This window comes from Peromyscus maniculatus, chromosome 12 (genome assembly GCF_049852395.1).
Source record: "Peromyscus maniculatus bairdii isolate BWxNUB_F1_BW_parent chromosome 12, HU_Pman_BW_mat_3.1, whole genome shotgun sequence".
Lineage (NCBI taxonomy): Eukaryota > Metazoa > Chordata > Mammalia > Rodentia > Cricetidae > Peromyscus > Peromyscus maniculatus.
This window is the reverse complement of record NC_134863.1, coordinates 26,261,775-26,287,528: the sequence shown is the minus strand read 5'-3', so window position 1 is coordinate 26,287,528 and position 25,754 is coordinate 26,261,775. Positions and strand designations below refer to the sequence as shown.

Below are 25,754 nucleotides of genomic sequence, written 5' to 3'. Positions count from 1 at the left end.
GCAGACAGAAAGCTTGCTCTCCATTCCATTCCCCTCCCAGGACGGCATTTAACATGTTGCTTCTGCCAGCTGGCAGGCGGCCACGCCGATGGCCCTGTCAGCACTGGCCGTGGAGAATAAGAAACTCAACCATAAAAGGCCAGAACTGCAGCTCCTTCCAGTGGGGCTGGGGGAGGGGCGTGTGGCACCGCACAGGGGCGGCCCCAGTGGGGGCAGGGGGGTACTGGTTCCAGAAAAGCAGTCCAAAGTTTCTGACCCAAGGATACCCACACAGAGGCAGATGGATGGGAAACACTGAGGAAGGACAGGTCCTCATGCCTGGTGGTAGCACTGGAGTGTGAGCCGATCAACACTTTCAGGTATAGGTCTAAATGTACAGCAAGTGGGATCGCCAGTACCAATCCCCCAAGAGTTCCTGACTCCTTGGGAAATTATAGAAATCAACACCCAGAGTCACCAAAGAGAGAAAGAGGGTGGATTGGGTTCTCCTTTAGGCGAGAAGCTCATTCCATGACATCCTTGGTACACTCACTTCCCAGAACCCTGATCTAAGGAAGCAAAGAGAGGGAGGGGTCAGAGGCAGAGGAAAGGAAGGAGGGATGTGGGTCAGAGCGATGGGCACTGAGTGAAGACACAGACAGTGAGGGGAAGGACAAGAGAGAGCCGAGATAAACGGAGTCCGTGGTGGGAGTGTGCACGGATGCTCTGCGCTCTTGAATCCTCTTCGCTCAGAACTCACTCTTTCCTACTGCTTAGGGCCCAGAGAGAGGCTGCAAGGCTCCCCAGGGCTCAAGGTGGGAAATTTTATGGGGCACAAAGGTCAACAATTAACTCCCTAGCATGTGGCAGCTCTCCAGACTGCATGTCACCAAGAAGAGTTCCCCAGCCAGAGGTTTCTTCATCTTGGAGACATTCTTCACTTTTTGCCCATCCACAGGCCCATGGGTACCTCTGGAGGGCAGGTGTTGGAGAGGGTGAGGCTACATCTCCCCTTAGTCTCCTTTCTAGGTTGGAAACATACCTATCCATTTTGAGCTTAAGGAGAGGAAAACTGGACTGAAGCCAAGGACCATACAGTGATAGAGCTAAGAGAGCGTCTAAGTCATTTCTAACCACCAACTTTATGCCTGGAAAACTCCACAGACAGATTCCGATGCATGAGTTCTAACCACTGTGGCCCACAGTCCTTTTCTAAAATTCTTTTCTTCTGTAGGTCCAAGGCTAGGCTATGAGCCCTGCTGTGAAGCTGGGGTGCAGTCTTCACTCTGAACCCAAAGGAGATCCTTTTTTCTAATTTTTACAAAGGAAGCCCTATAACCTTGAGAGTCAAGATTGACTGGAAAAACCACTCAAGTCTACTGTGCATGCCAATAAATACCAGGTCAAAGTCCTTCATGCACCCCATATGTGGAGGCCCACACAAGCACAAAACACAGTCTGCTATCCACTTAGCTGCCCCTTCTTCCCTCTCCTGTCCTGTGCACCTGCCACATGGGGAACCATGACAGGAAAGGCACTGAGCCATCACCCATGGGAGGAAACCACTGAGCAATTTAGATGTGTCAGAAGACAGACTAGGGCATCGGAATAGTTACTAGGAAGGGGACATGAAAACTTGAGACTCAGTCTAAATGCGGGTTCAACTTAGCGGGGAGTCACAGATAAGGAAAGGGGAGGGAGTTGGGATTAGGAGTCATGTGACCTCAGAGGCGCAGTCTCTGCAGACCAAGGGTCATGGAAGCAAGGGGCAGGTAGCTGCAGAGTGCCGGGGTGACGGGGTGATGGAGCAGAGGTTCCTCTGCCACAGGGTTTGCCCAGGGATGGGGGCGGGGATACAGAAAGCAGAGCAGGGCAGGAAGGCAAATCACCACCGCAGGAGGGTAATGAATGCCTGTGCATGTGGCTAAGATGGCGACTTCTCTTGATGCCGCGAGGAACAGGAAGAGAATGAAAAGTTGAGTCAAAGGGGATGGTGGAGCCCCAATAGCCCGGGAACTGGACCAAAGACCAAAGGCAAAGGGGAGTCATTAGTGGTATGATACACAGATACCTGGAGTATACCACCAAGGTCAGAAGAGCCTTGCCTCGTGTCTCGTAGTTCCAAGTAAAGCCTCACCAGAGGGTAAGGGCTTTGTGTGTTGGGGAAATGGGAAACATGTCTCAAGAAACAGCATTGGCCTTCAGGACAAGGACAAAGAGTTCTGAGGGGCACTGATATCCCAGCCAGCCCGGGGCACCCAGGGTATAGCTTGGAGTGTACAGGTGATAGAATCTTCATGCTCCAATGCCCTGCGGAGGTGGCATTGATTCTGGGTGGCGATTTGCAGGGTATGGCCATTTGGAGCAGATATTTCCCCGTAAGTCTAGGGCCTTTGGATATTTGGTTCCCAGTTGGTGGTTGTTTGAGGAGAATTCGGAGGTGTGGATTTGCCAGAGGAAGTATGTCACTGGAGGTAGGTTTTGAGGTTTCCAAAGCCTTGCGCCATTTCAAGTTCGCCCTCTCTGCTGCTTGTAGCTTGAGATGTGAGCTCTCAGCTACTGCTCCAGTGCCATGCCTGCCTGCCACCATGCTCCTCACCTTTCTGGTGAGGGACTCTTGTCCCTTTAGAACCCAGAGCCCCAAATAAAGCCTTCCGCTCAAGTTGCCTTGGTCATGGTCTTTCCGCACAGCAATAGAAAACCTAACTGAGACACAAAGGGACTGAGATGGTGGTGGACATGAGGCAGAGGAAGTTTGGGGGCCAACAGGAAGACCTCGCGTGGGAGGGCTCAGGGTCTCCAATGGCCAGGAAGGCAGAGAGGCAAGGAGAGGAAGATGCTGGGGGCGTGAAGCAGAGGCAGGTACAGAGTCTTGCATCAGTTTTCAGGATACTGTGTGAGAGTCAGGGACGGGGAAGGCAGGGGAACTAGGTAGCAGAGAGGTGCAGATGCCCTGGGGTTCCGCCTCCCTGCGGAGGGGTTCTGGGGCTTACCCACGACTGTGAGGTTGACCTGGGCCTGCCTGCTGCCCAGCTTGTTCTCCACCACCAGCGTGTAGCAGCCGCAGTGCTCCTGGCGCGCCGCCAGGATGGTGAGCTTGCTGCCGCTCTCACTGGTCTCCACCTTGATGTGCTCGCTCTCCTGGATCTGCAGGGAGAGGCGGGAGTGAAAAGGAGGACTGGCAGGACATGGGGGAGGGGGCAGGGGGTGTTCCATCCTGTCTGTTGTGGTGTGTGCTTGTAATGCCACCACCGCTGGGGAAGCGGAGACAGGGGGATGCCCGGTACTTGCCGGCCAGTCGCTCTAGCACAACTGGTCAACTCCAGGCCAATGAGACGTTTTTGTCTCAAGGGAGGTGGATGGCTTGCCTGAGGATGACAGGGTGTCTGTCTGTCTGTCTGTCTGTCTGTCTCTCTCTCTCTCTCACACACACACACAAATTGAAAAGAAATAAGATAACAAGGGGGGGCCAATTCATGCTACAGCACAGATAAATTCTGAAAACAAGAACAACACACCCCCCTCCCCCCAAAACCCCAAACACTGAGAGACAAAAAATGATGTGATAAGTTGCATGGTTCCATCTATCTGAAATGTCCAGAATAGACAAATCCATAGGGATAAAATGTAGGCTAGTAATGGCAGGGAGTGGGGGAAGAGTCCATGATACTGATTGCAACTGCTCAGGAGTCAGATGGGTCACAAGTTCAAGGCCAGCCTGGACAACTTAGTAAGACCGACCTCAAAGAGCAAAAAGAAGACTGAAGATATAGCTAAATGGTAGAGTACTTGCCCAGCGTATGTGAGGCCTAAACCTAAAATTCAAACCTTAGTACAGGAAAAAAAACATTGTAGTTCCTCATGGTGGTCTGAATGAAAGGGGTCCTCACAGGCTCATGTATTTGAATGTGTGGTTCCCAGTTAGTGGAGTAAAGTTTAAAATGTGTGGCCTTGTGGGAGGAGGTGTGTCACTGGGCGTGGGCTTTGAGGTTTTAAAAGCCCAGGCCAGGCCCAGTCTCACTCTCTCTGTCTGCATTCTGCGGACCAGGATGTAAGCTCTCAGCTGCTGCTCCAGTGCCATGCTTGCCTGCCTATAGCCACGCTCCCCAACTCTGATGGTCACAGACTCGCCCTCTGACACTAGTCCCCGATTAAATGCTTCCTTTTGTAAGTTGCCTTGGTCATGGTGCTTCTTCACAGCAACAGAACAGTGACCAAGACATCCTTCAATCGTGTCAGCGACATTTCATGCGCTCATCATACAGGGCCAGTGGCCATCACAATGGATAGCACAGATACAAAAAAGTTTCATAACTGCAGGAAGTTTTCTACTGAATCTGATTAATAGGCTCTGAAAAGGGATGAGATTCTGCCTCAGTCTAGGAGGGGGAGGTCACATTTTCTGCTCCACCTCCACTGAAACCAGCTCTTGTTTTCCCCTCAGATACTTGTGGCTTATCTCTTGGCGATGATAATTTTCATGGTATGGAAACAGTGAGAGGCTTACAAAGAATCCTCACACCTTCGGTAGGGTTTCTAATGCAGGACCAGCCCATTACTCTGGGGTGTCTGCTGATCATACACATGAGTACCATTACCCAGTGAAGACCTGGGTCCTCCAAATTTCTCTACAAGCTGTTTATTTGGAAATTCAAATGTTTTCATAGGGAGCAAAATCATAAATTGTAACTATACTTCTAGGTCATTCAGACACAATTCTATTTAATATGTAATGTGTGTCCCCAAATACCTAGGCTTGCTTTCATCTTTTGGCGTGTGGTAAGTGGAAGCTGTAACCAGACGGGAATCCCAGAAGTGATGGTGTCTGAGAGGTCACCTGAGGGCTTTGACTTCCTGCCTCCAAAACCAATTCTAGGCAGATGGACTCAGGTGAGGGCAGGGAGAGACCGTATTAAACAAACTGCTTATAAAAACATGGCTTATTGGTAGACATAGAAGAAAAGATTAGTACGAACTCAGCTTTGGTGGATAGGTTTCCTCTCCCATTTCATTCTGTCTTTTTTAACAATCCTTTTCTTTTCTCAATAACTGGGTTTTGTGATGCCAGGCACATGTTCTACTATGAAGCTATATCCCTGGGCCTTTGTGCTTTATTTGGACAGGATCCTGTAAGGTTGGCTGGGCTGTCCTGGATCTCACACTTCTCTTGCCCCAACCTTCCACGGGCTGGGATTCCAGGCATGCACCACCATGCCCAGTGTGCACTTCCATTTCCAAGGGGGAGAAGAGCAATGCACTCTCTCCACCACAGCATCTCTCGTCTTTTTGGCCCACGGGCGATAAGTTGTCCTTAGGCCACCCTGCTTCCGTGACTTACCTGTTTTCGGAACTTCATCCATGTGCAGGTGATGGGCTGGGTACCAGTCACTTTCCCAAACAGCTCCACGGGCTCTCCTGCGCGTACCTTCTGGTCCTCGGGGAACTGGATGATCTGAGGGGGCATAGCTAGGAGGGGGCGATTAGAAAGTGAGGATGGGGGCCTTAGACATGGGGATCTCACTGGCACTGCTGGCCACGTTGGTCTATTGGTGTCTCTCTTCCCTTCTGGAACCTTGGAGATAAGAATGGAGGTACTGACCCCTGTTCCAAAGGACCTGAGTACGGGGACCTTGCTACCCTTGTTTCCTCGTTAGAACGCCCAGAAGTGACCCCCCACACACAATTTACATTTTTCTTCATGGATTGGTTGTGGTGGGATTTGTGCCTCTCTGTGGTCTGAATCTCTGTCCCAGCTCATTTCTTAATTTAGCAGTGCCTTGCGACTAAACCTTTCAGTCACCCTGGCTGGTAGGCTCAACGTGTGGTTCGTGCCTTCAAATGTCTTTCCAGGGGCAACAAACAAGGACATGCAGGGCAGGGCCTAAAAGCGGTATGATGTGGGCCGCCCCTATGCAGGGTAGACTGGAGGACCGAGGCTGAGGCACCACTTAGCAGAAGGGACAGGGAAGCCACCAGCAGCCTGTGATAGGGCACACACAGATGGAAGCAGAGGAAGGAAGCCGGAGAGGATGTGGGGGGAGATACCAGCTGGGCATCGGCTCCCTAGAGGGGAAGAGGCATAGCCCAGCGTGTGGAGTGTGAGCAAGGGAAGGGGTCTCCTGACCCATTATGGTCAGTCAGAAGGCAGAGGGGAAGGCCGGACCGCAGATGACCCCCTGGTCCTCAGGTAGGACGGTGGTTGTTACCTGCTTTTGTAGGTGTCTTGGGGGCAGGTTTCTTTTTCACGGTTGCATCACCTGAAACAAAAAAGACGTTTACAAGTTATGGAGTTAAGAAGTCAGTTCTGTTTTCCCGGAGAGCTCCCAGGCCATGGGAGGATGTTGGCCCGCCCGCTGGCCCTTCATTTATGGGAAGCTCTCATTCTACTATGGCTTCCCACGGATCTCCTTGCTCTGAGACAGTCTTATGAGCCAATGAATATCAGTTTTCAAGGGCTGCTGTGAGGGCCTCTAGAACCAGTGAGATAGATGCTCTCAAAACTCTAATGCCCCACCCCCCATCCTATTTAAAGATGATAACTAACAACTCACTAACTAAATGCTCACCATAACTTTCAAGAAATGCAGAAAGGAAATTATGTCAGATAAACCAACTAAAATTAGCCTTGGTATGGATCCAAGGGTCTCCAGCTTCCTTTGAGTCACAGACTGTGACTGGTAGCTGTTTCTTAAAAAACAAAACACAACACAGAACAGCATAACAAAACAACAAAAATCCCCAAACCAAATGTGTGTTGAATGGGCCAATGAATGAATGGAAGCCGGAGCGGTGACTCATGCCTGTGATCTCCGCCCTTGGGAGGTGGACTTGAGAGCACTGTCCTTGTGAGTTCAAAGGCAGCTTGGGCGGCATAGTGAGTTCCCAGTGAGCCTGGGATACTATTGGAAGTCCCGACTCTCAAAAATGAGTGAACGAATGAATGATATCTTGCCAACTTCCCTTCTTACTCTACGTTCTCTAGCTCAACAAGAAAAGTGACTCATTAGACATGCCTCGCAGCGCAGATCTACTTATCTGGCTAAATGAAAACATGATACACAGCCAGGCGGTGGTGGCGCACGTCTTTAATCCCAGCACTCGGGAGGCAGAGCCAGGCGGATCTCTGTGAGTTCGAGGCCAGCCTGGTCTACAAAGCAAGTTCCAGGAAAGGCGCAAAGCTACACAGAGAAACCCTGTCTTGAAAAACCAATAAATAAATAAGTAAATAAATAAATAAATAAATATTAAAAAAAAGAAAGAAAAAGAAAAAAACAAAACAAAACATGGTACACAAGCAGAAACACCTGCATTATTTCTCATGGCTTGATTTCATATTTCTTTCAGGTTATTTTTAAAAATCAAGATACAATTATATCATTCCCTCTTCCCTTTCGTCCCCCCAAGCCTTCCTTTTCTCTCACAATTCATGACCCCCCCCCTTTCCTTTGATTGTTGATAACTGATTTTTCTCCTTAGCTAAGAGAAGCCAGATTCAAAGGCTCCTTACTGTATAATCCTACTTATTGACACCCTAGAAAGGTAAAACTGTAAGACAGAGACTAGATCAATGGCTGCCAGAGGTGTTAGGGGAAGAATTGACAAACTTCACGGGGGAGATCTAACTCGACTAGGGTGGCCAGCCATTAAATGACCACTCAAACCATTCAGGACTCACGCAACTATGGACTACAGAAGATGTGCAGGGAAATTACACTTTAATACAAGGGTGGGGGGGCACGTTACCAAGGAGATCTGACACACGTGCCCTACATGAATCCTAGCCCTTGGGCTAGGGATTTAGCTCAGTGATTGAGTGCTTGCCTGGCAAGCACAAGGCCCTGGTTCCCATTCCAGCACCACAGAAATCACACACACACACACACACACACACACACACACACACACACACACACACACACACACAGAGAGAGAGAGAGAGAGAGAGAGAGAGAGAGGGAGGGAGGGAGGGAGGGAGGGAGGGAGGGAGGGAGGGAGGGAGGGAGGGAGGGAGGGAGGGAAGGAGGAAGGGAGGAAAAAAGAGACAGAGAGTTTTCAGCAAGCACTACTTACAGCCCTTACCCTGATTTATTTTCCTCCTTAGTACTTATCATATGACAAGCTATATCTTCACTTGTTGTATTCTCTGCCCTCCCTTTCCCATGGAAGTACAAGATTTTGAGGTGGAGTGTTCCTGTTGTTCACTGTTATATATCCAATGTACCTGATACACAGTAGGCACTTAAGAACTGCTTGCTAAGTGAATGAATGGGTGATGTTGAGTTACTTGGCTACTGCAAAATAGAGAGAGACAGCCCCGGGTCCAGGCATAGCTGTGGAGCTGCTCTATGACGACCGGTGGTTCAGCTGACCCTGAGTATTTCCACCGAGGAGACGGTGCTGCCACCCAACTGATAACCCTGGGAGGACAAGTGAAAGGAGGAGGGGACCCTGACAGAAACACCTTAGGACCACAGGGCCGGCAACTGTGGCCTAGTGGCTAAGTCTAGGGAAGAGGTCTGCTTCCCCTCTGGCTGGCTGCTATACATGACGGTATCTTACTGTGGGCCTACTGTGTGCTACTCAGTACACACTGCGAACCTGGGTACGGGGGGAAAACCCAACAGATGTAAGAGCTTGGCTCTAAGATCTTAAGCACTAGGCAGCGTGGTCCACGAGAAAGGCTTTTATCTCTCTTTTGCCAAAAGAAATACTTCTAGAACAGCTGAGAGTATTTGAATATTGTCAATAAATTAGATGATAGCATTGCATTGGAGTTTTTGTATTTTAATCATTATTAATGTGGTTTATAGAACAAGTTTGACTTTAGGAAAAAAAACAAACATTGAACTATTTACATATTTAAGGTCTTATGGGTATAATTTTCTTTCAAGCTGCTCATAAGCATAATTATGTTAAGTATATATGTGCTTGTGTGTGTATAGAGGTAGAGAGGAATACAGAGAAAGAGGGGACGGCTGAAGAATAGAGCTCATTGCGGGGAGCACTTGCCGAGTGTAGTCAAGGCCTTTGGTTCAACCAGAAGCCACCCCTACACACACAGAAGGAAGAATACAGAAATAGCAAACAGTAAAATGTTAATATATGAGGAATCTGGAGGATAGAAAAGAATTGTTTGTGTTAAATCTTGCATTTTTTTCCTATAAGGCTGAAATTATTTTAAATTAAGAGTTAAAAAGAAAGCTAAAAAAAAAAAAACAGTAAAGGGGCTGGAGAGATGGCTTCGGCATTACGAGCACTTGATTCTCTTACAGAGTATCTACAAGTTCAGTATCTAGCACCTACATGGTAGGTTCACAACCATCTGTAACTCACTCATGCACATAAAATAATTAAGTTTTAAATGTTTTTTTTCTAAAAATATCACTCAGTTGTTCAAATGCAGACGAGAGAACGCTGTGTTGAGAACATGGTCACAAGCTCATCATTGGGGAATGGTGGACCCAAGGCCCAAGATGAACCGGGAGAAGGGGGAGGAACCCAGGTTAGTAATACATGATGGAGCCTCAAGCAGGGTGGCGTTTGGTGGAGGTTGGCTAGAGGAGATGGCTGTTATCACGGGAAGTTAAAATGATGCTAGTGTGTCAATTTAAATTAAGGAAAATATTTAGTTCCTCCATTGAACTAGTTTTAAGTACTTAATAACCCATACATGCTTAGTGTCCATCACACAATGCAGGCACAGAACATGTCCATTGTTACGGAGAGCTCTGTTGGACAGCTTTAGTCAGAGATCTGGGTCTTTAGCCCGAGTGATCAAGGAACCTTCTCACACACAGCTGTCATACTGGGTCTGAGCACCCTCAGGGCTTCACAACTCTCAGGGGCCGAGGATATCCCATTAGGATACTACCACCTCTTGAAAGGCACTTAGAAGGACCGCACAGAAAAGATGAATGAGAGACAGAGGGAGCATTAAGAGAATTTAGGGGACTAAACAAAGTGGAGGTACAAAGGTACTCTGAGATTTCTTGCTTAGAAACATGGGGAAAATTCTATCAGAGGAAAATGGAATGGGAGAGCGACTGACGACTAGTTGGGCTTGGTCAAGTGGACTTGATGGATGAAAGTGTTGATCTGTATGTAAGCTTCTAAGAGCCAGGGTCAGAGTCCTGGGAGGTAAGGAGTTCAGATTTAAGCTGTAATTAGAATGAGAGCTAGGAAGCTGAGGAAAAGATTGAGGGAAAGGAATGCGATGAGAAGAAGAGCCAGGGCTTATCCAATCTGACCGGTGACTTCACAGAAAGGGAGGAGGAAGACAGGAGGGAAAGAAGGAAAGGGAAAGGGAGAGGAAGAGAAAGTAGGAAGCGGGGACAGGGAAGGAAGGAGGGGAGGGGGAACCAACTGAGCAGACCCGCAGACACAGAAGGAACCATATGAGAAGGGAAAAGACAGCCAGCCATCTGCAAACTAGAGGACAGAGACCTTGATCTTGGATTTCCGGCCTGTGTTTCAGCCACTCCGTCCACCATCTTGCTATGGGAGCCCTAGTGGATCACTGTAGCTAGCTGTCGGTGAGCTCCTGCTGAGAGGGTGGGAGTGGATGGGAAGAAGACAGTCCCTGGGGTGTGAACTGGGGGTACACAAGGAGGAGAACAGTATGAAACCAGAGGCTACAAAGTCCCCGCCTTACCCCCATGCTTGTTGGCACTGCAAAACCTATGTGGCTAGAAGCTAGCCCCAAACAATAGATCTTTGAATGTTAGGGTTAAATAGGATTGAAGGCCACGTTTTAAATTTGTTCTATAAATTTGTGGCTACTGCTGTTTGAATTTGTTAGCATTTGAAGCTGCTTTGGTTCTATCAGCAAAAACAACTTTAAATGTCAACAATGTTCTGTATGCTATAGATATTCCATATGACCATCTGTGGGAATCCATTAACGGTGTTCTGTGCGCGCAGGAAAAGCTGAGTCACAGGATTCTAAAACTTGGTTTCTTGGAGGAAGCGTCTCACAGGTGTGCTACTCTGAGCAAATGCAAGCAGAGCGCCTCACTGCGTTTCCATCTCATGAAGAGGGAGCTGGGGTCTCACCTAAGTCTGGCCGCTTCCCAAGCTTATGAAGCCCTATATGGCTCGGCTAGAAACAGAGTCACTGACCATCATGTATCTGGATGCTCTGCTACGTTTAGCACACCTACTCCACCTTCCAAGACAAGTCTTTGAAACATTTCTCTGTTTCCTGTGCAGAGGGGCTAAGGCTCTGGAGCTGGACTTGGGTTCAAATACTGCCCCGTCACGAGCTAAGAGGAGGGGCTTAAAGCATGTTATATAGCCTCTCAGCACTTCAGTTTCCTATTTAAATAGCAGTCTGGGGAAGGCTAACACGTTGGTTCCATGGGGAAAGGTGCTTGCTGCCAAGCCTGATGACCAGAGTCTGATCCTCAGGGCTGACCCAGTAGGAGAAAAACCAACAATCTCAAGTTGTCCTCTGACTTCCACAACAGAACCATGGCATGTGCACACGTATGTATGTATGCATACATAATAAACAAATAAATGTATGTAGTAAAGATCTACAAAAAAGTCTGAAAAGCATAAATATATATATATATATATTGGAAACAGAAAAATACAGCACACAGTACATGCTCTGCACTGGTCCCTTCCCCACTCAGCTCTCTTTCCCAAACAAGCAGATCCCAAAGGACCTCTCTGCCCTCTGAGACAAATTTAGCTCCTCCAGTTATTTGGAATGTGATGGTTCATCTTGATTGGAATCACCTAGGAGACACCCCTGAGTGGGTCTGTGAGTATGCTTCCAGAGAGGTTCAACTAAGGAGCAAGCTCAACCTGGATGTGGCTCTTACACAATGGGCAGGGCCAATGACAGTCAGAAAGGAAGGGAACTGAGCACCAGGATCACCTCTCTGCTTTCTGACCTCAGAGGCAATGTGATCAGCCGCCAGTGCTCCCGCTGCCGTGGCCGGAGCTGCTCTTATCATTCTGCTGCGTCATGGTGGACCCCGTCCTCAAACTGGGAGCCACATGAACCCTCCCTTCCTTAAGTGACTTTCATCGCGTACGCCATCATAGCAATGAGAAAAGTCACTAATGCAGTAACTGGCCCTGGTGGCCCGCTCAGCAGGCATCCTCCTGTGAATTCCACGTCACGGCACCTTTTTGTCCTCCTCAGCTCAGGTCCCTAGGAAATGCTCTTGTTGGTCCATAATGCTCAGGAGAGATAAACTGATCACTAGTGAGTTTCCACTTCTCCAGACTCACCCTTCTTATTTATTATCTTATCAGCCCCTGGACCCATTGTCTCTCCAACCTATTTCCAACACCCCGAAATTTCTATACCAGCCACTATGGGAGAGGAATATCCTACAACATAAAGGAAACCTGCCATCTTTGTAAATCCCATGATGGCTATGGGCTACAGGGTAAGGAGGGGCAGAGTGCCCTCCACCAGCTGTCTCTGAGAGGGAGCTGGGGCACCTCCTTGGGCATTCAGGCACACCCACACCCTTCCTGGCCAGGCCTGGCCTCTCTCATGTCCCCATCCATGCTCACCGCTATTCTTAGAAGCTTCCTCCTGTCACTCTCTCCTGCCCATGTCTTCCCTGGCGCCTGGCCTTTCTTCTAAGCCTCCACCTCTGTATCTAACCTCCTAGACATCATCTCCCCAGTAGATATATATACGTCAAGCCTCCCTGCCCAAAATCAAACCCAGGGCCTTCTCCCCAGACTGCTTCTGGTCCCCGCGTCTTCTGAGAGGCTCTCCTTGCCCATAGCCTGTCACAAGTGCTCATCAATCCTACCAATGGAATACATGCTTAGTCTTATTGCCCCCCCCCCGCCCCGCCCCCCGCCCCGGCATTCACCATCACTGCCCTATTCTAACCTCAGGGCCATCCCAGGGCCCTCTGTCCCCTAGTCTTTGCCCTAAGACATCTGCCATATTGGGACCAAAGTGACTTTTCTCAAATAAAAACCTGAAGTCTCTACTGTTGCAGCCTCTCTAGTGGCTACCCACTACCACTCAGGACCAAGTCCATCTGGTCTTACAAGGTCCCTGAGACCAGCTCTGGTTTTCATCTCCAGCCATCTTTCACACTCCTCCTTCCTATGTCCTCTATTCTCAGTGTCCACAGTTCTCAAATTTCAGTGGGCCTTGTGGCCACCTAGAGAGTTTCCAGGTTTCCGGCGGCCATTGGTCAGCTGGGTACTGGTCTTTAGGCGATGCTCCTCTGCACTACCCTCTTGGCATCTTTCAGTCTGCACACCGGCATGGTGCCAAGGGCCCTCTGTTCATGCTGACACCATTGGCTGACACCAGCAGCTCTCCGCTCAGGCATGCTACCTCCATGTGGGTCTCTCCATGCCCCTCCTAGTGGGTCTGTCCCAGTCCCCATCCAGTTCAGAAAAATACTCACAAAATGTGCACACCAAGTTCCCAGGAGACAGCCAAAAAGGTCCCCTGCTGTACCTCTAGGGCCCTGGTGACAAAATGGGCATGGGCTTGCTAAGTAGCTATGAAAGGACAGAGGCCATTAGATCTCTGGGAACCTGGGAATTTCTAATGAATTGATGCTGAGATATAACCAGGGTGTGCAAATCTTGTTGCAACTTTCCACATTAAGTGTGTGCTCGGTCACCTCCTTGATCAAAACTGCCAGGAGCTGAGCCTTCTACTCTACATGGGAGATCGAGGCTAGAAATGAAACAGCTCAATAAAATCACAAATAAAAGTTAAAGAACCGGGAAACTTCCCAGGAAAGCTGAGGCATTGCTGAAAGAGATCTGCCCCTCGTGACTGATTCTGGTAATGGCTTTTGCTTCTTTCTGCCCAAGCCTAAACCAGTACTGGCCTCAAGAACCTTCCTTCTGTCCTGGAACGGGGAGGGTCAATCCCTCATGGAAGTTTCTAGATGGCTCAATCTGAAGGCAAATGAATAATCCTTTCTTATTCTTGCAGAGTGAGAAGGGTCAGTTAAGGAGCTAGTGTTAACAGCAGCCTTGGGTACAGGCAGGTCCCTGGATCTCTCTCTCTCTGGGGACATTTCCCTTTTTAGGTAGTTAACTATAAATAGGCATCGAACCCTTTCAAATTCCCAAAATCAGCATGGACTGTCTGCTCAAGGCTCCTGGGATTGACACAGGCTGGGTAAGGCAAAAAAGCAGAGCCACCCCTGAGGCTGGTAAGAGAGTCTGGGGCTAGAGGGCCAAGTCCTAGCAACCCCCCTGAGAAAGGCTCAAGGCACTGAGGGACTGTCCTCTCACCCGCTGACTCCTAGGACATCATTACAGACATGTGAAGATAAACATATTGGTTGTTTTCCCCAGAATTAACATCTCTAGGCAAATTGCCCACTCACCTCCCCTCATAGCGAAGACAGTCAGTCACATTAGAAGATTCCAGAGGAACACAACCTCTCCTGTTGCCGTAAGTTCTGATTCCCAAACCCCATGGAATGTCAGGACGGTTGTGAAAGAGGAGCCTGGCTTGGCCAGGCTAGCAGGCCCATGGCTGCTTGTTAGGCTCTCGTCGGCTGCTTCCGGAAGGACCGGGACTGCTACTTAATCGGCTCACGGGAGACACCGAAAAAACTGAAGGGAGACCTGAGGTGGCAGCCCAATGAGGGGCCATCACAGTGTCCCATGCATGTGTGTAGGTGCGTGTGGGGTGCTGCCAGAGTCAAATGTCCACACTGCAATGGGGCGTCGGAAGAGTGGGTGCCTGCTTCCGGGGGGCATTTGTAAAAGCATCCTAACTATTCTCCACAGGCCCCTCACTTTTCAGCGTTAGGCAAGTCTTGGTGCCAGATTCCAACTTCTTCTAGATTTCCTTTCAGCCCTGTGGATTCTATCAGGATTTAACATTTCCCATGACCTGCAGAGGATGTTTTTTAAAACAGATTTGGCCTAGAGAAGACCAAGAAGACTGGTCAACATGTTTGATATCCATAGATATTTTCAAGTCGATACGACTTTTAGTTTCATAGAGGCATGTAAGATAGGCCAAAACAAAGGAAAACACTGTAATCAGAAAGAGTCCACTGTGGTCACCAGGAGGTCCACATGCACTACCCTCCAGAGGTGAGTGTCCAGGCGAGGCACAGACTCCAAAGGGAAACTGCACCTCAGCTGTCCCTAAGTCACAGAAGAGTGAAGGCAGGGGCCCTTAAAGGAGGAGGAACTCATGTGTTCATTAGGAAAGTTAAATACTGTGGACCCAACTCAAATAATGTTATGCTAAGCTGTAAAACCAACGGATGCTCACTATCTCTTTATTCAGACCCCAAGCCTGTCACCATGCTGACATCGCTTCATCTGTACTTTAGTCTTTTTAACTTATATTTTCTGAAACCATCTTTTAAGTTCAACAAATCCATCCTTCAAGTAATATGCTTGCCTTCCTCTACATAAAACTCACAAGAATTCCACTGGCTAATGAGATCCCCTCCAGTAGGAGCACCCCAAAGTTGGGTTTTGGGCTCCAGGCCACTTCCCCTACAGGATGCTCCCATCACTGGGTATGCCCAGATTTGCTTCTGTAGCTTCGGATGCCTCCACACACAGGTGGTAGGAAGACTTAGCCAGCTTCACCTGAACTGTGTTCCTCACAACTCTCTCTCAGTGTCCTGATGTCCTAGCTGGATATGGTTTGAGACCAGCCATGGAAGGTCTCATTGGCTGTTGAGGAAACCATGTCCTAAAGGGACAAAAGGGCTTCATGTTTAACTAGTGGGAGAACCGAGACCTCTGTTTCTTGCTCTCTCGCCCATGGCTTTCTTGCTGACTCACGTCTGAGCAAGTCCCTGGAAGTGATCATAGCAAGCCAGCTTCTGGACACATGGAGGTTCACCGAGGTGTTCCTGTCTCTCAGTGGCTAACTCAGCTCAGGCAGAGACCCGAGTGCTTCTCCCTGGGCCTGTGCATCCTCCCAAACGAGAAGAGGAGTCATTTCTGTGCTGAGGGAGCAGGTAAAGTCATCCAGGGGTGCTGGTAGTAGATTTTCACCAGGAAGAGAAAATAGCCATAAAAGACATTATTGGGCCAAGGGGCAAAAACGGAGGAGGGTAGACTGTGGGCAGGTTAGATAGCAATGTTGGTTAAGTGTCAAGGTCCCTAATTCCAACAATTCCATTGTGGTTATATTCTTAGGAGACACACACCGAGTAAGAAATTAAGGTGTGGTAACTGCGTTAAAATGGTGTCTGTCTATCTATATGAAGATTACAAATATATACACAGAGAATGATAAAGCCGTGGGATAGAATGAAAACAACTGGTAACTCTTAAGTACAGGGAATATAAGAGTTCTTGTGCTTTTCCTGTAACCTTGATAACTTTGCTATCAAAATGGTTGTTTTAGGGATCCCACTTAGAGGCCCACAGCACACACAGTGACAGGCAGGTCTCTCGATCCAGGGACACATGTCCATGCTTTTCCTTTGTCTCCTTCCAGGCTCCTGCCACCCCTGACAGCCCACCTCCTCCTGCTGCCACTGTGGGCTGGGGAAAGAACCGTTAGCCTTTGTGTCTGTGTGGACAACGTGGAACAAAGCCCGGTCTCCAGCAAGGTGGAGGGGGCTGTGGCAGGAAGACACCACCACAGTTCCATCCCTTCCCAGCGAGGAGACGCTAGGCAGGACAGTCTCGTCTCTAAGGCTCAGTTTGGCTTCTCTATGAAATGGGAGTATTTGTGAGACAGTGGAGGCCTGGCCACAGTCACATGGCGGGCGCTGCGGACCTGATGCCTGTGCACGGCACGCAGGGCACGGGTTCCGGTGAACTCAGCTCTCCTCCCACTCTCCCTTCCAGCATCTGCACAATTTCTCCCCCCAGCTCCCAGCTGCCTCTCCTCCCCTGCCAATGTTATCATTCTTCTTCAGACCACATAAACTACATTCCTCTCCCTCCTTCAAGACTTGGTTCTGAGTTTTCCTCACCTCAAACCCTCTCAAACTTCCTCCCGTGTTTGCGGCTTGTGACTCGGGGTGACTGGCGGGTTAACAACTCCTTCAGTCACGGGGGTCTGGGGGTGGACTGCCTGGCTTCTTCCTCATGCTACAATGAGGCTTGGGGACTCCCAGGCAAGCGTGGTCAACACTGTCCACTCCTGCACCCAACAGCTGGCTCGTAGGAATAAACCATCCCTGGGGATAGGAGGGCGCGTGGAGAGGGGTCTGGCTATGCTCTGCCTGACAGGGAAGTCACTCGCCATTTCCTCAGGAAAGATGGATTTCCTCCTTAGATTAGGTACTTCACCATCTTGACAAAACCACACGTATGTCCACAGAAAAACCGCTCATGGAATCCAACACGTCTAGGAATGAGGATAGCCATGCTAACAGATAGGGCATGTGATGAGGGCATACAGACTACATGTGTGATTCCATCTGAGCCGGGAGGACAAACCCTTGCTGTTGAGGTGTCTGGGTATGAACAGTCATATAAAGTGCACAGAAGAGAGCAAATGAGTGTATGACTGAAACAGGGGACAGAAGAGGATCTTCACACTGCACTTGGTATATTCATGTATGTTTTAAAATGCTCAGTGAGAATGCATGCACATATAACTTAAGCAACTACTAGACAAATTATACCCCAACGAATAAAAGAATTGGGGACACAGACCTAAAAGACACCACCTTCACTTCCTGTCCCTGGGAGCAGCCACCTTGTCACAAGGCTCCAAGGACCAACTGAGGGTTTGGTGGTGTCCCTCAGGCCTCTGGGGTGCGGGTTTCTAAGGGACAAGAATGCATGTGGGGGGGGTGGGGGCAGCCAAAGCCATAACCTAATGCACAGAGTGACAACAGGCTTCGGGTGGTGGGGACTGAATAGACAAGCCAGCACAGTGGGGCAAAGTGGCCATCAGGGTGCATGGGGTGGGACGTCTATCACTGGACCACAGAGGACTGCAGCTGCCTTTGCAGACGGGTGGGGTGGAGTTAACCCTGTAGTGACTGTCCTCCATGGAGTCCAAACACTTCCCACCAGCCCTGCTCTCCCCGCCTAAGGCTGCCTCCATGGGGTGTCTTGCTCTCAGGGCACTAATGTGAGGGCTCCTGGGTGACTCTGCACACTTCACAGGGGCAGCAGGCAGACCCCCCCCCCTTGCTGCTCTGAACCAACCATGGACAGCAAGGACAGCGTCCCACCGAAAGGCAGATTTTCAGTTATGGCCACACCCTGGGACGATCTAGGAACATAAACACGGAATCCCAGCCGCCACCCTCGAGTTTCTGTTTAATTGGTCTGGGGGCAGCCTGGGCACGGTGGTTTCCAAGTCCTGTAGGTGAATCTGATGCACAGCTCTAGCTGCCATCCGGGAACTCCGGAGTGTGAGGATGACAATTTGGCTGGGGTTTTCCAAGGCCTCCTGCTCTGCAGGGCAAAGTGCCCAGTGCTGGGTCTGCTCATTGTCTCACGGCCTCACCACACTTGTTTTCCTCCACACTCATGCTCTGACCCGGCCTCACCCTCCTCGGGACTGCACAGAACGGGGTTCCAGACCTGAAGGTGGGGTGGCTGGACCTCTGTCCCTGTCAGAGACACCTCATCACGTCCGGTGTCACAGACCCTGCTGTTCTTCTAAGAGCAACGCTTTATTTGCTCATGTTTTTCCCACAGTTAGCAAAGCAAGGCCCAGGCAGCAGCTTTGGAGAATAACACTACTAACTCATTCCTCCCAGGTCCGTGTGACCTGTTCCCGGGCTTTTACCAGCTTATTAAAATCTCCTCGGAACAGTCCTGGCTCCTCCACTGTCTGAGTGGATCTCACTTTGTGTAAACATCTAGGAGGAATTATAACTTCACTTTGGCTACCCCACCATGAAGGCTCTGGACCTCTGACCCTGCCGTCCGATTAGCTGTGTTCCAAGAGCTCATCAGCAGCAAGGCAAACACACAGCTTTACAAAGAAAAGAATAAGGCAGTCATAAAACACGGCCTTATAATGGAAAGCAAAGTGATCTTTGGAACAATGGGGCCTGATCACTTCCCTCTATGAGTAGAAGTGAGAGCTTATCTTCTGTTTTTGTTTTCTGTTCTACTTTTTAAAACTTACTTTTTTGAAAGTCTCACTCTCTATCCCAGGCTGGCATAGAACTCACTATGTAGCCCAGGCTGGCCTCACCTCAGCTTCTCAAATATTGGGATCACAAGTGTACACCATGCCTTTCTGTTTATTTGAAAGCTTAGAGTGTTCTGGGGATGGCCAGGCAACTCTGTGCCCTATAAAACTAGATCTATCACAAGGTAGTTCTGCTAATAAAAACCACACTAATAGGCACAGCAGAAGACTGGGCTGCATTATGGCTTTAGGGAACTTCTGTGTCTATCATTAGATGATTTTATTTGATAGGTATTATATTTTGATTATGTAGGTTATGTTTTACAACTGCTCTGGTATAAAGATGAATAAATTAATATCATGCATTTCAAATACTATCTTGAAACAGTTCGTTTTTTTTTTAATTGCAGTTTTATAGGTGTGAAAATAGCATGTGCCCTAAGCACCCCGTCTGATAGAGACACTGGCCATGGAGGAAGCCCAGATCCAGGAGGGAGGAAGCCATGTCCAGTTTCGGTTATACCGAGCCTCTTCTGCCTGGCTATGTCTAATACACTGAAATCTGACTCTGAATGACACCAGTGAGGTCCTTCCATGGACGCAGCATGCCATCCTGAGGGCTGGGTTGGCCTTCAGGGAACACACGGGGACATGCAGGTCCCTCCCTACAGTGCCAGGAAGGAGTCAGTCAAGGTGGACGTTGGATGTTCTGGAAAGTTACTGAGGTGGCTGGAGTGGAAATCTGCCAGAAAGTTGCCCGTGAAGAGAGGTGTGAGGGCAAAGGCATGAGAAAGGAAAGGGGGTGGGGCCCCCCAGGACTCAGTGAGGCGCTCTGTATGGGACAGCTGTTAGGGAGTGGGGCAGAGCATGAGGCAGCAGTCAGGGTGCACACACACTAGGCTTGTCCAGGGCAGGACCACACGAGAGGCTCACAGTGCGGGCAATATGGAGACTGCCGGCCATTTCCGCTGACGTCATAAGGACAGAGTAACTGTTTAGAAAGGTTCCCTTGATGGGACAGCATCGACTTAAAGATGAGGAATGGCTCCCACGGGGGTCTAAGGGACCGGCAAAAAGTGATGCAGGGAGGCAGGGAGGGCTGTGGTTAGGAAGACAGAGAACTCGTGTGACAGCCCCAGGCTGCAGGTGGGGTGGGGAGAGCCTGGCAGGGGTTGAGAAAAGGTCGTTGGCTCAGGCATCAGGAGGGCATGGGGTAATCTAGGGGACGGGCAGGAGCTTGTCCTCAAGGAGTTCAAGACAGAGCTGGTGACCAGGAAGCAGGGCCTGTGCCGCCAATCCTGCCTTTGTATGGCGAAGCCGAGAGGCACTTACTCTCTGTTCCTAGCAGAGGGGGAAGAGAGCTCTTGGGTCTCCGGGATTTCATCTCCGGGACCTTGGTGTTCTCACCGGCCCGAGCATCTGGAACAAATAAAAGAAACACAAACATCAGTCAGGAGCTGTCTGAGGAGCTGAGGAGCGGAGGCACCCCAGTCAGAACCCTACCCTGGCCCTGGTTGGCCCACCCACCCTACATTCCACTCGGAGGCCCTCGGTGCCCGCGGAGTGGCGCCTGCAGCAGGCCCTTCCTCCAGGGGAGCACCAAAGAAGGAGCGCCTGCCGAAAGGCCCTGATAAATCAGGTGGCTGGGACCGTCGTCACCCAGCAGGATGGATGGCCAGGCTGGGGAGCTAATCACTGTTCCCTGCCGTAGCAGCAGAGATGGCCAGGACTAAGGCCACTCAGCAGGGCCTAGGCCTCCACGCCCTTTGCTCTCCTTGCCCCCATCCGGCCTTGACTCACCGGTTTAGATATTCTACATTTCAAAGGCTCCCTGCAAATGGAGGGGGTCTCACACAGAGGATGAAGACTGGGCCCTACCGTTCAGCTCATGGACTAAAAGGTGTTTGTGGCCTTTGATTTCTGAGACTTGCTTTTGCACTGAGCCAGGCCTGGCCAGGTGAAGGCTTCAGAGCAGGCCACTAGCAAAGTCTCAGAGACCAAGGCTGGGACTCATTTAAAGGCTTTCACAGTATAGCCTCAAGGCAGAGTCCCTGCGGTGGCCATTGGCTGAGGGGGGCAGCGTTCCTTCTCCCACGTTAAGGTAAAGCACAGATAATGTTGGGGGGGGGGGAGCGCATTAAGACTCTCTCTGTGCACAGAGGTGAACAGCACTGTGGGCTGGGTGAAGCTGGGCAGAAAAAGCTCTCCCTGGGTTCCCATGAGACTGGATTTTCACTTTGTGGGAAAACCACCCAGGACTTCCATAAGAAGCCGCTGGCTGAATGGCCATTACCAGGCTCGTGTTTTCACTACTGAGCGGAGAGGGTGGAAGGCCCCTCCCCCAAGTCCCTTCCTGTTCTTACCCTCCATTTCCTGCTCCCAAGGAGGAAGCTCAGAGGGAGGAGGGGATTTTCCAGCCAGGGCTCTGGCCACATTCCTGTGGCTTGGCTGGAGAAGAAGGGCTAACAGGGCTGTCCCTGCCTCCAGGTTGGGCACCTCAGCTGGTCTTATCTAGACTGGGTTCCCTGGGAGGGGCGGTACTAGCAACAGAGACCACGTGGGTCAGGGACATACGCTCCCTAGTTCCTGGCTGCGTTTCTCCTAGATGACATCTGGGTCCCCTGCACGCTTTAGAATGTGCATCTGTCCACACGACTCCTTTTACTAAGTCTTGTTTATGTGGGCTTCCTCCACCACATGCCTGTCCTCTCCATGAGCCGGGTAACCCAGTGACAGAAGGCTGCATGTGGGCATAATACAGGCTCAGTTAGGTGGCCCCGCCGAGAGATATCAAGGTCAATTCCCTGTTGAAGACGACCGAAAGCCATGTGCACACAACTATGGAAATGATTCCATTGGAGCTTTAATTAGGATTTTCCAGCAGTATATGATGGGATGAGAGGAAAGGAACGAAGATGGGAGAACTCCTTTTAGGCAGAGCTTGAAAAGCCAGCCCATACCCCGTGGCCTCCCCCACTGTGTGGTGCCCATGTCCCGCCCCCTCCTTAAGAGCAGAGGAGCCCTAGATGGTGAGTTCAGGGTTCTTGCCATGGGGAGCTGACAAGGTCTCAGGTTGCCGCCCTCACTCCAGGACACCAGTTTCACAGGGACACTCTGGAGGAACAGAGAGACCCCTGGGACTTTGAAGAAAGGTACATTCCGAAATGTCTTGTCTTCCCCTTCCCAGGAGGAAGAATGAATGATAGAGTGTGTACATAGTACTGATTTCCTGACTCAGCATTCTTTTCCTCCTGGTAAGTTCCAGAGCAGAGAGGAGTCTGGGAAAAAGGATCAAAGTCCTTTTTCTGATATGCAAGCTGAGGCACAAGCCGGCAGAGGCGATGGGCCGGGTTTTCCTGGCTTCTGAAAGAGGGTAGTGGGATCGTGTGGATACCTTTCCTCATGGGTCATGCTGGATGCTATTTTGGCGCATTTTGTCTGTCACTGGCACCCTTGAGTACTAGGGTGAATCATTTAAACTGCCCCACGCCTCTGCTTCAGAGCTGTAGAAAGGGAACTTACATCTTTTCTAGCTCACTGTATCCCAAAGCCCAGAGAAGGCAAGGCATAAGATGGTATTTTGGAGAGATCAAAAGCACCACTTAGCTAAACGAATGCATTCTTTTTGTTAGCCATGTTCCCCCACTAATGGGCTATTTAGCATCCTCTCACCTCAGCAAGCCCTCTACCAGCTGGACCGACTGACCGGCCTCTGCAGTGCCCTTGGCTCTGGGGCGCACTGTGGGTTCACTAGAGGCGTGAGCGCTTCACCTGGGGTGCACACTGAGCTGGTTTTTGAGACAGCTTCACTCACTGCAACTTATCTCCCCATCAGGCCCTGAAGAAAAGGGCTCAAATTTCCCTTCCAAACCAGTCATATCCCCAACCCAGAGGCCCAGGGTGGGGGAGAGCAGCACCCTCCACAGTGCCGGTAATGTGGGGGCTGTGCATGCAGCAGGGGGCCCAGCCAGGAATACCGAGCTGCCTGGCCACTGTGAGAACCGCAGCAGCGAGGAGGAATGGGTGGGGAGGACCACACGCTTAATCAAAACCAGCTTTGTGTGCACATGCTGCCTGGGGGATAAAAATAATAGTAATAAAAGTTTAAGAGCAGCTTGTATTTTCTGTCTATTTTAATCATTTTGTGATGAAACTGGGTTTTATTTCTAGATCTGGGCCCCAGGGCTGGAGTCCTCTGCTGGCCTGGTTGTGCCCCTAAAGAAGTGTGGGGGGTAGAAGATAGAGGTGTGGAAAAGCGGGGGCTCCCGAAGAGATCAGGAGACCTGCCCTTACATGGACAATGCCTCACCCCTGCTATGGCTGGACTCGGGCCCCTGGGATACTTCCCTCCACCCTCCTAGAGGTTGGATCCCTGGATTCTGACCCCAGGCCAGGGAGAAGGAGGCTTTGGGAAACTTCTCAGAGAGGATCTGAACTTCAGGAGGCTTAGGAATGGCAAAGCAGGGGCTGAGCTCCCATATCTCCGGGGATGGCTCATTTCTCGCTGGTCTCTCTGCCTAACAGCAAGCAGCATCCTAGCACAGAGAATTCTGGTTGGAGAAAGGAGAACTCTTTTCTGGCCGTGTTGTTTAAGGGTGATGAGCCCTTGGATGAGCTCCTAAACTCCGAGAACAGAGCCTCCCTCGTTAGGAAAAACAACATCTCAGCAGAAGAGTGAAGAAGTGAGGAGCCAGTGAAGAAGTGAGGAGCCAGCGAGAAGCCTCGGTGGGCATAGGCACTTGCCGCCAAACCTGAGGATCTGAGTTTGATCCCTGGGACCCACATGGTGGGGGGGGGGAAGAAATGACTCCTGCAAATTGTCCTCTGAACTCCACACATACTCTATTTCATGCCCCCGGGCCCCAAATAAATAATAAAGTGTAATTAAAACAATCAAAATAACAGGTGGCATTACTAGGTATTTATCCCATGCATGAATATACATCTTGCTGTGTCCTCCATGTGCTCATAGCAGACAGAACCATAACACTTATCAATATTTAAATTCTTCCCTCCTTTCCTTTCCTTTCCTTTCCTTTCCTTCCCTTCCCTTCCCTTCCCTTCCCTTCCCTTCCCTTCCCTTCCCTTCCCTTCCCTTCCCCTTCCTTCCTTCCTTCCTTCCTTCCTTCCTTCCTTCCTTCCTTCCTTCCTTCCTTCCTTCCTTCCTTCCTTCCTTCCTTCTTCCTTCCCTCCCTCCTAATCTGTTGTAGAATACTATTTTAAGTATGTCACATTTGTTTATGCTGTGGAACATTTGTTTTAATGATGTAAAGATGTGCTGCATTCCTTTGTGTTGCATTTATATTTAACTTTGTGAAGCTGTGTTCCTTTGCCTGTCTAAACCACCTGATTGGTCTAATAAAGAGCTGAACGGCCAATAGCAAGGCAAGAGAAAGGATAGGCGGGGCTGGCAGGCAGAGAGAATATATAGAAGGAGAAATCTGGGAGACAAAGAAGAGTGAGAAAAAGAGGAGGATGCAAGGGGCTAGCCACCCAGCTACACAACCATCCATGGATGGAGTAAGAGTGAAAGTAAGATCTATAGATGTAAGAAAAGGTAGCCAGGATAATTTAAGTTAAGAAAAGCTGGCCAGAAATAAGCCAAGCTAAGGTGGGGCATTCATAAGAAAGAATAAGCCTCCATGTGTGATTTACTTGGGAGCTGGGTGGTGGGCCCCTCAAAGAATAAAGAGTAAAAACAACCAACCACACCAACCTCCCTCTCTCTACCCCCTCTTTCTTTCCTTATTTTGGAGACAAACTCTCATCCAGTAGCCAAGGTTGGCTAGAACTTGCCACACAATCCAGGCTAGTCTTAAACTCAACACAATCCTCTGGTCTCAGGCTATTTAAGTGTTTTATAAAAACAGCAGTTTGATTCAGTTCAACCTAATACTAACTGGATGGATGTAAAGATTTAAAGAATAAAACTGAAATCAGGAAAGGAGTAAGGAACATGCCAGGACTTAGACCAAGGCAGGTCAGAGTCTACTCAGCAACAGTCAGGTGACCACAGTAGTTGGGAGCAAGCACTTGGGTTCGGAGTCCCACCCAACTAGTCAGGGTGACCTGAGCAGGTGACTCAGTCTCTAGGTATTAAATGAAACTGATACTACTGACACTCTGCTGAGTCCCTCTTGTCAAGGTCACTAATGGTCTCTGCACTGTCCTTTCCAACAGTCATTAAATCAATCAAGCTGAGCTGCCTCATCGGACTCATTGGTCATTCTTTTCTCTCTAGACTCCTGACCATTTGGCTTCTGGGCTATCTCTGTTCCGGACTTCTTTTTTTCTTCTTGAGGCCATTCATCCCAGTCTCCTTTGCAGACCCCTGAGCTGCCTCTACCTCTCAGTGCTGTACTCTCATCTCCCTCTGGTCTTCCGTCACATCCACTTCAGGAGCTCCTTCAATCCCAAGACACTCAATGATCTCTCCGTGTGGGTCCCACCCCATGTTCTATTTTCAGTCCCTCAGCTCCAGTTCATCTCTGGAGCTGTCTCCTGGGCATTTTTATCTTCATATGCATGGAACTCTTGCTGGTCCCCCAGCCTCCAGTTTTGACTTAAGTAGGTAGCATCACCACTGACCCTTACTCCTCCGTGAAAGCCTCGATTTAACAAGTCAGAGTACTGGCCCCTCTCCAAGTCTGCTCTCTGCCTCTCCAGATCCAAATTGTCAGCCACTCCTATCATCTCTAAATCAAACCAGATGACGAATCCCACCACTTCT

At 49.8% G+C, this 25,754-nt stretch overlaps 1 protein-coding gene across 5 annotated transcripts in view; it reads right to left on the bottom strand.

Moving 5' to 3' along the window:
• The window catches only part of Mylk (myosin light chain kinase), a 248,341-nt gene that overhangs the window by 46,234 nt on the left and 176,353 nt on the right, over nucleotides 1–25,754 (bottom strand). For all 5 annotated transcript variants that reach the window (XM_015993413.3, XM_015993411.3, XM_076548799.1 and 2 more), the window contains 4 exons: nucleotides 20,357–20,443; nucleotides 6,186–6,236; nucleotides 5,318–5,445; nucleotides 2,973–3,126 (listed from right to left, as the gene is read on the bottom strand). In XM_015993413.3, the coding sequence (XP_015848899.2) occupies nucleotides 2,973–3,126; nucleotides 5,318–5,445; nucleotides 6,186–6,236; nucleotides 20,357–20,443 (420 nt within the window). The remainder of the gene's footprint in view (nucleotides 1–2,972; nucleotides 3,127–5,317; nucleotides 5,446–6,185; nucleotides 6,237–20,356; nucleotides 20,444–25,754) is intronic.